Here is a 12,828-nt window from a genome sequence, read left to right on the forward strand (position 1 = left end):
CACCGCGGCCTCCCTCGCGTCTCCCTGAAGACCGTGGGGGCCGAGGGCTCTGCCCCGCGCTCGGCATCCTTGCGTAGCTCCCTGTGCAAAAGACCAGCCCGAGGGCTCCGTCCTCGTCTAAAAATGCGCTGCCCGGCGCACTCGCTGAGTTCTAGGCGCTCTGGATCCATTTGGGGTGAGCGTTCTTTGTCAGGTGCGCCCCGTGAGCTTTTTTCCAGGCTCCGGGTACTTATTTTCCGAACGGCATCGCTGGGTAAGAATTCACTGGCCATTTTAATGCAGTCCGATTCCTCCAACGTTTCTTCCGTGTGCCTGGCTCTGCCCTGCGTCCTGGGGAACCCTCGTGGCTCGGGTGAGAAACCTTTGCCGGTTTGCCGGGTAAGAGAATCCCGGTTTGCCGCGGATTTTCTCCTCCAGCGTCTTCCGAGAGCTGCGCCGCTGCCGGGTCCACGCTGGTCCCTGGGGCAGCTCACGTCGGCTCGTGTGGCTGGCGCGAGGGAGAGATGGGGGTGTTCCCGAAAAGGGTGTTGAAAGCTTCCTTCTCCCCCCGGGGCTGTGCCGATCCCTCTGACAAACAGCCACCGCCCAGAAGGGCGGGTCCGCTTTGGGGTTCTCGCCTCTGGGCCGTCACCACTCCTGACGCCGGTGCCCCCCTGTTTTTTGATTAGTTTCGTAGAAAGTCACGAAGTCGGGTAAATTCTCTTTGTTCTTCTAGGACTGTGCGGGCTAATCTAAGGTCCTTTTGGTGCCATGGAACCTTCACGGTCTTGTTGTCTTTTAAGCCTGCGGGGACCCTCTCAGACCCTGTATCAACCTACAGTTTAATCTGGAGAGAACTGACTTCGTACCTTCCAGCGCACAGGCACAGTGCCGACTTCTGCATCTTTAATTTCTCTCAGCAGCATTTTGTAGTTTCGTCCTGAGGGTATTGGGATTTAGGAAGCTGGGCACCCCTGGGTTTTCCGTTTTTTCCTCTGCCTCCCCGTCTGCTCTCCCGGGATCCCCCTCCCAGCTGGGTCAGGCCACGCAACGGCGTCCGAGGCTCTGCTCCTGTTCGCAACCTTCCTCTCGCACCGTGTGAGACCTCCACGCAACCGCCCGCAGGTCGGCGGCCCTTGGCCGCCACTGCAGCCTCCGGTCAGGCCGGCCCGCGGCTGCGTGTGTCGGTTCCAGGCTCTTCCGCTTTAGTTTTCCATTCGGCCCTTCCCACAGCTCCTGCTTCTCTGCTGCTTCCCATCTGTCTGTCTGTCGGGCACGGTTTTCCCTCCCAGTTCCTGGCGGTTCTGACAGAGGCTGCAAATCTTAACATTCGAGTCACCGAGGTTGGCGCCCACTGACCCTGTTTTTATTCTGATTATGACGCACTTTCCCCGCCTGTTTTACGAGTGAGGATTTTTACTGGACGGCGAATGTTACGAACGATGCGTTACGGAGACTGAGTCCTGCTCTCTCTCCTGGAGAGCGATGTGTCCCAGCAGAGAGTCAGCCTGGATGCAGAGAGTGGGCAGCAGCCGAAGGGGCCGAATTCAGGTCCCAGCTGCCAACTTCCCTGCTGGAAACCCGAGGATCCTTCCCGTGAGCGTGAGTTTTCCTGGTCAGCCGAGGGTTGGCGGGGAGGCTCCTGTGGGCCCCTCCCTTCCCGCATCACCCCCCTCATTTTCCGGCTACCCCTTCTGCCTCAGTTTCTTTCCTCGGACCCCGCCAGCCGACAAGAGCGCGCTGTCTGCGTGCCTCGGGGAGCACCTTCCGGGAAAGGGCTGCAAACTCTCCAATCCTGCCCACAGCGGAGAAGCTGAGGGTCCTCCCGCTGAGAAGGAGGCGACACAGCGGTCTCCCCCTGTGTACTCGGAGAAGAGACCACGAGACCGAGACATGGGAATACATTCGGGGGGGTCGCCCCAGGCCACGTCCACTACCAAGTTCTCAGCTTGTGCTCGGTTCTCAGAAGAAAGACGGGGCGCCCTCGTGCGCACGGCTCCCTTCACACATGCCACTCGCTCGCCTCTCTAACCGCCCCCCCCCCCGCCTCCCCTGGCGCCCAAGGTACGCCGGGAGCGCTGTGCTCAGGCATCTTCACTCGGGACGGAAAAATGTCTGAAACGCAGGCACCATCCCTTCCTTCTCTCCCTCCTGCAAACGCCTGCTGTCCAAAGCCTTTGGAGACGCGGGGGAAACCGTCAGCCTCCTGCCGGTCACGGCCCACGCTCCCCCTTCCACGGCCCTCAGCTTACAGCCACAGGGGCACCCCGAGTCCTGCTTCCTGCCCTGACCGGTGGGAAGCAGGTCAGGGCGTGGGGCATCGTCCCACAAAGCGAAATGTTGCGGGTTCGATTCCCGGTCGGGGCAGATGCCTCGGTTGTGGGTTGAGTCCCTGATCGGGGCGCGTGCAAGAGGCAACTGACTGATATTTTGCTCTCACATAGATGTTTCTCTCCCTCTCTTTCTCCTTCCCTCCCCCTCTCTAAACATAAATAAAACCTTTTTTTGAAAGTCCTGCTCCCTGCACCTACAGCAGCCCCCCGCTCGTAGAACACCCCCCACCACCGAGCAGTTCAGGTCGGTGAACACGAAGCAGCTCAGGTGCGTGCGAACTGCCCAGCATGATGAACCAGTGGCACGAGACTTTCCCTCCATGTGCTCCACGTCAGGGAAGAAGGAAAAAATTTAAAAAGCAGCAAAGAAGTGATTTTTTAAAAATTAAAACAAAATCATGAAAAGTAAGTAGACATTTATGAAACTCAGCAATTAAGATAAAAATACTGTCCGCTTGGATGGGTCAAAGCGATGCTTCTCCTGGTCAGCTCTAGGCCTGGGCTGGGAGCTTACTGGGCCCGGGGACAGGAGGGGACCAGGCACAGACGCGGTGCCATGAACCTCGCAGTCCGGGTGGGGAGGCTGCCGGGCGGGGTGGCTGCCGGGCAGAGTCTCCTCTGAGACGCAGAGGCTTCCAGAACGTGGTAGTGATGTTCCCGTGGGGGACAAGCTCTGTCCCCAGTCTGTCCCCCAGGCAACGTGGCACAGACAGACACCCCACTACGAACAACCCTGCTTTTCGGGGGCAACGGCGTCGCCTCCCGGAGTGAGGGTCCCGGGCAGGGCAGGGGAGAGGGGACGGTCCCCGGCATCTGTTAGAGCAGATCACCCGTGTCACGACCAGCTGGGCCCAGGGCGTCTGGCAGCCGTGCTGTCGGGCGGGAGGAAGGGGACACGGCAGGTGTGGGGCGGGGGAGGGGTGCGCCAGGAGGGCCCGGCGTCTGAAAGGACCCGAGGGCAGTGCGGTGACCGGGCGGCGGCCCCGGCTGTGCGGGGATCCGACGTGCCGAGTGTCCGGCCGTGACCGGCGCCCAGAGCCGGAGCCGGGCCCGCGGGCGTCCCGCCCACACCCCCAGCGGGGAGGCAAGGCTGCCGTGTGGCCCATCTGAGCCCAGCGCACTTGACCCAACTCCCGGCCGGGTCCCTGCAAAGGACCCCCAGGCCCTGCCACGTTCAAGACGGATCCAGGATGAAGGCAGGGCCATGGGCGTCCGGGGCCAGGGCCACACTGCGGCCCAACCCCCGCTCATGGGCGCCGCGTGCGCCCCTCGCCCCGAGACGTTGGAGGACAGGCCCCTCCATCCGCCTTGTCGCTGGCTCCTCCTCTCTCTCCAGGCAGCTGCGCCGGCAGATGCTAAATCCTGACAATTATTTCTGTCCTCGCGATGCCCGAGAGCCTCCAGGAGGGGCCCGAGGCCCTGGGCCCCAGCAGCCTCACCCGCCGCCCTGACACAAGGTTGGCTGCTCAGGGGGGCCCGCCACGCCCCCGCCACCTACAGAAAATCCAGGACAAGCGAGCAAACTCCCCGTTTTCCGCCTCTGCTGCGCCGGCGCGTTTACAGTGGACAAGACACAGGGCGGACAGGCGGGCTGTGCGTTCTGGCCCCGGCTGCCAGGACTGCTGGACGCTGAGCCACCACACCACCGCTAACCTGTTACAGGAAACGGCAGAGAAGGGGTTCCCCGGGACCCGAAACGGCAGGCCGTGGCCTGGGCGGTCTGCCCGGGGGGCGGCCAGACCCGGGACTGCTTCCGCGTTAGGGAGCTCAGCCTGGCACGCCCTCGGCACAGCCCGACCCCGACCCCGACCCGTGAGGGGGGTCACTGTCCCCACAGCGGAAGCCAGGGCCCGGGGAGGAGGGGACAGTCCCGAGGTTGCGAGGCCCTTCAGGGGCACACCCACACAACACCGCGCCGCCCAACTGCCGGAGGGACGCTGCCTACGCCGCGGAAGGGCCTCCCCGCCCACGGGCCAGGTCCCAAGGGCGAGGCCGCGGGGTGCCCGTCCCTCCTGCGTCGAGGACAGCGCGCTGCGTGACCTCAGGCTGTCACTTACGCTGCCTGAGCTGCCGTGTCCTCCCCTGCAGAGCGGGGACCGGGCCGCCGCTCTGCAGTGTTGTGGAGGCCGAGACGCCGGGGCACAGCCTGGCACAGCCCGGCGCGCAAGGGGGCCCCGCGGAGCCGCATCTGAGACGGCGCGCGGACCCTTCCCTACGGGACCGGCCAAGGACGCGGGGCCCCGGCCCAGGGCCCTGCCCCCACCCCGGCGCGCACGGCCCCGGCCGCGTCACCTGCGCCGTCAGTGCTCCGTTCCCTTCGGGGCAACCCTTGGGGGGCGCTTACGGGGCGGGTGGGGGGCAAATACAGGAAGACAACGACGGCGCAGTGACAGGCTCATCCTGGCGGACTGCCTGACCCCCGGGCGCGGGCGCCTCGCTCGCCCGGCGGGGCCGGGACGGCTTCCTGCAGGGGCTTCTGGGAGCTGGGCGAGCGAGGCAGCAGGCGTCGCCCAGGGACGGGGTTTCACCCGGAAGCCCTGTGTGTCACGCTCGTCCACGTGCCAGCCGCTGAGTCCGGGCTGGGTTGGACACCGGGGACCGATGTAAACCAGGGCAGGTCTTCCTCCCCCGACAGGAGACCGTGTCGGGAGGCAGACTCGGGGAGCCCCTCGTTAAAGAGAACGTGAACCTCTCCTTCCGGCGACAGCCCGGCCGGGCCCGTTCCCGCTGGAAAACGGCGAGATGCACAGGCCGTCCTTCGACGTCCCCTCCTCGCTGGCCTCCCTGCCCCGCGGGGACTGGGGCCGCCTTGGTCTGGAGGCACCGGGCTCAGCTACGTGGGAAAAGGGAGCGGGCACGGACGTCCACGCCGTGTCGGCCGGCCGCACACACCGGAGGCGGAGCCCGCACCGGGCAGCAGCGGGACGTCTGCTCTCGCCCCCTCGCCCCCTCGGAAGGGCCCTGGCGCTCCCTGCAGCGCGGAGAGCGGACACGCCTCTGTCCTCACCTGCCTCTGTCCTCACCTGCCGGGTCTCAGGGCCAGGCCCCCGGGGCCGCGGGGGCCTTTCAGGACGACCCAGGTGGCCCGGGGGCAGGGCAGGGCGCCGAGCGTGGGCCGGCAGCCGCCGCCGCCTCAGCCGGGACCAGCCAGGCACCGCGGCTGCAGGGGCAGCCCCCGGCTCGGGCGGCGGTGGGAGCTGTGGTCTCCCCGGGGTGGGGGCTCGCCGTGCGTTCGCGTCTAAGGGGGCCGTCTCTGTAGTCCGTGTGCAAACGTGCCCTTCGGAAAGGCGACCCTTCGGGGCGCACGCGAGGCATCTCCCAACCCTGCCGGCCCCCAACTCAGTCAAGGCCTCACAGTGGAGCGTCCTCCCCACTGCCAGGCAACACCAGGTGGCCTGAACATACGTGGACGCGGGGCAGCTTTTAAGCAAGCCTTGTGGCCAGGAGAGGCGGGCGGCCGAAGACACCGGGGTGCGGACAGGCTGCCACGCGGGGGAGGGTCACAGGGCAGAGCCCCCGCTCCCCATCCCCTGCCTCCCGTGCCAAGAAGGGGCCTGCCCAGCAGCCCGGCCACAGGCCAGGCCGAGGGGCATGGCCCCGCCCCCAGCAAGCAGGCCCCCACAGCGACCTGGGTCCCTGCCTCACTTCCCAGCACAAGGAGGTCCCGCCCCGAGAAGCTGCCCACCCCACCCCGTGAAGGCAGCATCAGCTCAGAGACTCCTGCTACATTTTGTGCACCTTAAAAAATTACCCCAACGGAACTGCCTCTGGGCGGGCGCTTCCGTTCAGAGACGACGGGGAAACTGAGGCCTTCACGTGCCCAGGGGAGGCGGAACACGGGAGCGCCACACGGGGCCGCCACGGCCGAGGTGGACTCAGCTCGGCTGTCACCCACCCGGGGGGACGGCCCCCTCTCCGGCAGGCGGAGGCCGCCTTCCCAGCCGCCTCGGCACAGCTGGGGCCGCTCGGTCACCGGTCACTCCCTGGCCGGGAGGCGGCGGGGCTTCCCCGCGGGCCGCTTTCCTCCGGGGAGGGAAGTCGTCCCCACCAGGGTCCCAGGGAGCTTCGGTAGCTCAGGTTTCTCGCAAACCCCGTGAAGCGTCGCAAACGGCGCTGTACTTCCACAGGGCGACGCGAAGGCGCGCCTCTGAGCTGGGGACCCCTAGGTCCTGGGCAGGGGATCCTGCCTCGCTCCCCGGCCCCCCGCCACGCCCCGCCTCCCGCTCCCTGGGGCACTGGGCCCTGCCAGGCCGGCGCAAGACGGCTGGGGTCCCAGCCTGCCCTGCGGCAGCTCCTACCTGGGCTCCACGGCCCAGCTGTCCCCTCCTCTGAGAAGCCCTCCCGGGTGCCCAAGCTGGTGGCTACCCAGCCCCGCTCTGGGCTCCCACGGCGCCACGCCCGCGCTGTGTGCCACCTCCCTCCCAGCCCTGCGAGGGGCGCTCCCCCCAGTTCAGGCAGCCAGCCCCGGTGGCCCAGGACTCAGGCATGTGCGAGAGGGAAGGAGCGCACCCCCAGGCTCCCAGCAACACCCCAGGATGGAGGGGGCGGGGTCTCAGGGAGGGACCAGCCCTCCTGCGAAGGCAAAGCACTCAGCGTCAGCGTCAGCGCGGTTTATAGACAGGCCTCCCTGTCTGCTTGACAAAGCGTTTTCAACCGGCAGTATTTTGTGTCCGGTTTTTCCCACCAGCTGCTCTCTTACTCAATTGCACGTTATTCAGTGGCTGCCGATGTGGGCGTAGAGCCCTTGCGGACGTTGCCTTCGTCCAGTGTCATCGGTTCAGGCCCGGGGGGGCTCTGCTCCGGCTCCGGGACCTCAGACCCGCGCTGCCCACGCACAGCCCCCCGCCCCCCGCGGCCCCCGCGGCCGTGAGCCCCCAGGCACGCGCCCTCCCGGGCTGGGCTTGGTCACACGGGGGACACCAGCCACTTCACTAACAATCGGTGCAGCGGGTCACTGTCCAGCCAGAAAACATTTTAATACACTGGGTTAAATGAAAATACATCCTTAGCATTGAGTCCACTTGTTTCTTTCTTTTTTAGATAGGAAATTCACAGTCCCACATGTGGCCCATGGGAGATTCTCCGGACGGCCTGGCCACAGGCCATTCGGGACCCGGGAGAAAGGCCACGGTCCTGGTAAAACAAGGAGTGGGGGAGGGGTGGGGACGGGACCCACGGTCCCTGCCTGAGAGCTGGCCGGGGCCGTGCTGCCCGTGACGTCGCTGGCCGCCTTCCCCACAGCCCCCGAGGCAGAGCCAGACGCTGTACGCCGCACACACGGAAACCAAGGCGCAGAACGGTGGGCAGCTTGCCAGAAGCCAGCCGAGTAGGACTCGACGGACCCGGGGCAGCCAGACGGTCCCACGTCAGTGGGCGGGGGGCAGCTCGGACTGCAGGCTGTGCTGGCGGCTGAGGCCGCGGGGCCCCAACACCCCGCGGGCTGTGAGGGCCCTGCACACCCCCGGTCCCAACGGCCTCTCAGAGGGACTTTGGGAGGGGCCACGTGGGGGACCCGCAGCCCCCCTACAGCCCGGCCCCGATGCCCGGAGCACCCGCAAACCCTGGAAGTACTTAGGAACCAACCGGCGGCCGGACTAAAACACGAGTGAACGACCAAATGAGTGGACGGACGGACGGACGCCGATGTCGGGCCCCTCGCCCACGGCGGCCCCTCGCCGGCGCCCCGGGAGCCACACCAGGCTCACTGCGTGGGAGAGCGCGCGGCACGTGGACGCCACATCTGACGGTCCCCGAAGAGCCACAGAGTGGCAGATCAAGACACCTGCCCAAGAGCCCCAAGGGAAGAAGGGGCGGGTCCTGCTCAGCCTGCCGCTCCCCGGCTCCTGGCTGCCGGGCGGGGGCGGAGGGGGGGGCGGTGATGAGGCACTGGCCCAGCGCAGCCTCGACGGATGGACAGATGGCCGGACGGGCACGGCCGCACAGCCACACGGCCGCGCCACACCGCCCGCCCCCCGCAGCGGCCAGGTGGGAAACGGCACCGCTGCTGGCCTCGTAAACCGCCACAACGGGTAACATCAGCCCCGGCCCACGGGGCCGGGATGCTGGGCAACCGCGCTTCTCCGTGGAAGGAGACGGGGGATGAAGCATGAAAAATTGATTAAAGTGAAGCCGCCGGGACCAAACGGCGAGTTAAAGACTCAGATTCATCCCATCCCTACGAGTCCTGATTTATGTTTGCAATAACGGCAGCTGCGAGGAGCTCGCCGGAGTCCAAGGCTCGCTCTTAAACGCCATGAAATAATGTCACGGAGCCGCGTGAAGCCCCCGGGCCCCGCCCCAGAAGCGCCATCAGGATGGGGGACGTCCTCCGTGCCGGTTCCGCAGCTCAGTCACGGCAGACAGGGCAGGAACGGGGGCGCCCGGGTCGCGGCTGCCCGGCTCACCGCACAGGGACCCTCAAAGCTGGCCGTGCCCACGAGCCACGGGGGGACAGGCAGGAGCTCCGGGGTGGCCGCCGAGGGGTCCCTGGCTGGCGCGGAGGGGTATTTCGTGCCACGTCCCGGCTGCACGAGGAGGGAGGTCTCCGGAGGGCACCCACTCCCATCCTCAGGTTGGGGTCTTGGGAGAAACGGCAAAGCGTGACGGACCCTTCCTTCGCACGGGATGGGGGCGCTGCCCAGGCTCTTGGGGACCCCAACGTTGCCTGGTCGCGAGGTTGGGGCGCGGACCTGGGGTCTGACTGCAGGCCGGTGACATGGACCAGGGCTTCCCCTCTCGCAGCCTCAGTCTCCTCGTCTGCAACGGGGGCGGCCACAGAGCAGCCCTCACAGAGCAACTGGGGCCGAGCGGCTGCCGGAGCGGCGGTGCCGGCAGGGCCTGTGGGCGCCTCCGCATCGCTGTCACGGTCACTCGGGGCCTGCCGGTGCCGTGGGCACAGCCCACGCCCCTCAAGGGCCAGACGGGTGTGCGTGCGTGACAGGCACGAGGCCGGATCGCAGGAGCCTTCTCGCCTGCGGAGGCCGGTGTACAGCCATCTGACCGCAGCGCACCCCACGGGCAGCTGACAGGCGGGGGTGCTCGGCGGGCGGGGGCGGGGCGACGCCGGTTGGCTGGCTGGCTGGCTAGGGCAGGCGGCGTCTCCCAGAGCGGGGCGCACTCGGGCCTGGGCCTGGCGCACGAGGGGTGGGAAACGCCGATGGGGGGCGGGGGTGGGAAGCAGTCCAGCCCCGGGAGCCTGCCCTCCGGCCGAGCCCCTCGAGCCGGGTTCCTCACCCCTGCGGGGGCTGAGCCGCCCCTCCTGCCGACCTTCTGACTCCGGGACTGGTCAGAGTGGGCAGCGGCTCAGGTGGGCTGCCCCGGGCCCTGGTTGTGACCTGCACGGACCCCGGGCCCCATGCCCCCCGCCGACCCTCGTGGGGCCGACCAGACGCCCTTGGACTCCAGGACCCCCATGGGGTCCCTGCGGGCTCGGGGCCTGCCCCCTCCCAGGGAGGTGGGCTGGTGGCAGCTGCTGCCGCTGGAGTTTCATTCACAGAATCAGCCCCCGCACAGTGCAGACTTCGGGGCTTTGGGCGGCTCAGGTTGAGCGAATAGACAGGGTCATACCGAAGGCGCCAGCCCAGCCCCACACGCCAGCGGCGGCGTGGACCCCCGTGCAGCAGCGCCCAGTGAGCGCCGGCTCCATCCCGGCCTGCGCTGTGAGGGGAAGGCCAAGACGGACACTGGGAGCCTTCTCGGAAGGGCCTCCTTTTATCTGGGACCAAAAAAAGCACACGGTCAGGCCAGAGGGAGGCCCCCCATCAGCAGGGAGCCAGCGAAGGCCTCTCAGCCTGGCCTGAGGGCGGCGGCCAGGCAGGTCGGAGCCAGCAGGGGCCGCCCCGGGACTGGGCAAGCCCATCCCCTCCCCGGGTCCCAGGCCTCCCTCCTGCAGGACAGGCACCCCTGCCTCCTGCACCCACGGCCCCTCCGCGGGGAAGCTGCCAGCCCCTCCCTGAGCAGCAGGCCACGCAGCCCACGCCACCCCAGCCCCGGCTGACCCAGTGGAGGCGGGTGATCTCTTCAGGAAGAGCCCCCCGCCCCAGACTTCCCGCCGGTCCCTCAGGCCCCAGCACCATGAGGTGGACAGCCCAGGATGCGCGGCCAGGCCCGGCGGCGTGTGGGCGCAGCAAGGCGGTCCTCGCAGAGCGGGGCAAAGCAGGCACACAGCCCCACGAAGACGGAGACACGCCGGCGGCTTCAGTGGCTGGGCTCAGCCCCACGCCTGCCCCACCAGGCCGCCAGGGTCCACCGGGGTCCGCCTGGGTCCGCCCGCTCCCTGTGTTCCCGGGTCCTGCGGCGGGAACACCCACACCCTCCTCCCGCCAGCCCGGCCACTCGGCCTGCTGCGTGGCCTGGCCGGGGAGGAGCACCACTCCCCTGGGACCCCAGGCAGGCTGGGGGGCCTGGCAGGCGTGGGGGGAGGCGGGAGGTGCAGGAGCGGTCCTGTGTGCGAGCGTGCAGAAGCCCCGTGCCCGCTCCGCTGGGGGACCCCACGCTGGTCAGGACGACGCATCCAGGGCAGGGCCGGAGCCTGGGCGGGACGGCGCCCACGTTCCCGCCCGCCCCCGCCCGCCCCGCCCGCCCCGCCCTTCTCCCGCCGGCCCGTACTCAGCCAGCTCCTCCAGGCTGCGGTAGACGTCCTCGTCATTCTCCGCCGTCTCCTCTGAGGGGAAAGGCCTGCGGGAGGAGACAGGAGAGCGAGGTGAGCAGGCGTCAAAGGCGTGGCCCGCACGACCGGCCCCCCGCCCGGCCCCCACCCCAGGGCCCCTGCTGGGCTCCGCCGCAGGAGCGAGGGCTTCTGCCTGCTTCGCGTGGAGGACGCCCTCCTGCGTCACGCGGCCGGCCCGGCAGACGCGCCCCGAGCGGGAGACCCACGCGGCGTCTGCGGAGTCTCTCCCTCCGCCTGCGCCCAGGCCCCTGGGGCCCACGAGGCCGCGGGGTCGGGGAGGCAGGACGCTTTCGTCCCATGTGACCGAGCAGCCCCCACGCTCCAGGGGAGTCCCAGGAGCGGGGCATGCGTGGGGGCTCCCCAAGCACCTGCCAGCGCAGCACTCGGGGGTCAGCTGCCGGCGGCCAGCTCCCCCGCCCAGGGGGGCAGGACCCGGGAGGGAAGCGGCAGGGAAGGGCGGGGCGTCTGGGGGACAGAGGACAATGGCAGAGTGCGGAGAGGGGTGCTCGCCGGGCGGCTTGGGGTCAGAACTCGTTCTGAGACGCGTTCGGGCCTTTTGTCCACGAACCTGCCTCCTCCCGCCCCGGGGCCCCCCGCTGGTAGAGGGGGCCTGGGAGCAGCAGCCCGCGGGGACGAGCCCGGAGGCGCAGGGTGGGTCCCTCCCAGCCACGCGTGGAGGGTGCCCGGCTGGATGGCTGGAGTCGCCAGGGCCGCACCCTCACGGGGAGCGAGTCCCCTCCCGCGGCCCACGGTCGTCACCCCAGGCACTGCGGACCCTCCTCTCCCAGCAGCGACCCCCCGCCCCGCGCTGAGCGCCCGCGTTGCCCCACTTCAGCCGCCCGCCGGGGCGGCCACCTGTCTCTAACCGCTGGCTCCCCCGTGTCGCCTCCTCCTTGGCCCTGGACCCGCATCCACGCGCCAACGAACGGCTCTGGTGAAGGTAACAGTGGACGACCAGCCCCGGGGGGGGGCCCCTGGGTTTCCATGACAACAGGGGCCCCTCCAGCCGTGCCCGGGGCCCACAGGGTCAGCGCTGCCACCTGGCCCCCACGCACCACAGAGCCACGCCCCCCGAGCCTAGGAAGGAGCCGGTCGCCTGGAAACAAAGCTTCTGGCCCCCGGGAGGTACCGGCCAGGGGGCAGGCACGCGGCCCTGACCCTTTACCCAGACCTCGGGCGCCCGTCAGAGGACGCGGCACAGGGCGTTCGCTTCCCACGCCCCCTTGGCGTCTCCAGTGGGAGAGAGCCAGGCTGGGGCACCTGCTCCCTTCTCTACCCTTCGCCGGGCACGGGCGGGGAGGGCAGAGGAATTCCCACGCACGGGGCGGGGGGCGGGGTCCCCGGGGAGCGGTCTCCGCAGCCCGTGTTCACAGGAAGCAGGACAGGGGCCCTGCGCCCCCCTTGGCCGGCCTGGGGGGCAGGACCAGCCCCCGAGAGCAGCCTCGGCCTCGCGGCCACCCAGCCCCACGGGGGTGGCTGCCCCCCAACGTCCCAGCGCTGCCCCGAGCGCCTGGCTCCCTGAGCCCTCGGGACATTGGAGGGAGCGCGCCCCACGGTGCCCGAGGGGCCCCAGCAGGGCTCTGCCCCTGGCCACGCTCAGCGTCTCGCTCTGCACCGGCCTCCGAATTCTCCGGGCCGGGCGGTGGGAAGGCCTGGCACCAGGTGCAGCCGGGCCAAGGGGTGGGCGCCGGGCAAGGGAGGGGCCACGGGGGCGGAGGGGCCTGGCAGGCCGGCCAGCACCCCCGCCGGCACCGGGCGGGAAGCCGCCGCCTGGCCGACCTAAAAGGCACATCGAAAGCGCAGCCTGTAGAGCCCAGCTGGCCCGTGTCATTATTGAAAAGCCTCCTG

The 12,828-nt window shown here is 68.9% G+C and overlaps 1 protein-coding gene across 2 annotated transcripts in view; it reads right to left on the reverse strand.

Moving 5' to 3' along the window:
- Positions 1–12,828, reverse strand: part of VAV2 (vav guanine nucleotide exchange factor 2) — a 103,131-nt gene that overhangs the window by 33,880 nt on the left and 56,423 nt on the right. For both annotated transcript variants that reach the window (XM_054584138.1, XM_054584137.1), the window contains exon 4: positions 10,920–10,988. In XM_054584138.1, coding sequence (XP_054440113.1) covers positions 10,920–10,988 — 69 coding nt within the window. The remainder of the gene's footprint in view (positions 1–10,919; positions 10,989–12,828) is intronic.

Source organism: Pteronotus mesoamericanus, unplaced genomic scaffold (assembly GCF_021234165.1).
Source record: "Pteronotus mesoamericanus isolate MK-2021 breed Mesoamerican mustached bat unplaced genomic scaffold, CSHL_Meso_final contig_78, whole genome shotgun sequence".
Classification (NCBI taxonomy): Eukaryota; Metazoa; Chordata; class Mammalia; order Chiroptera; family Mormoopidae; genus Pteronotus; species Pteronotus mesoamericanus.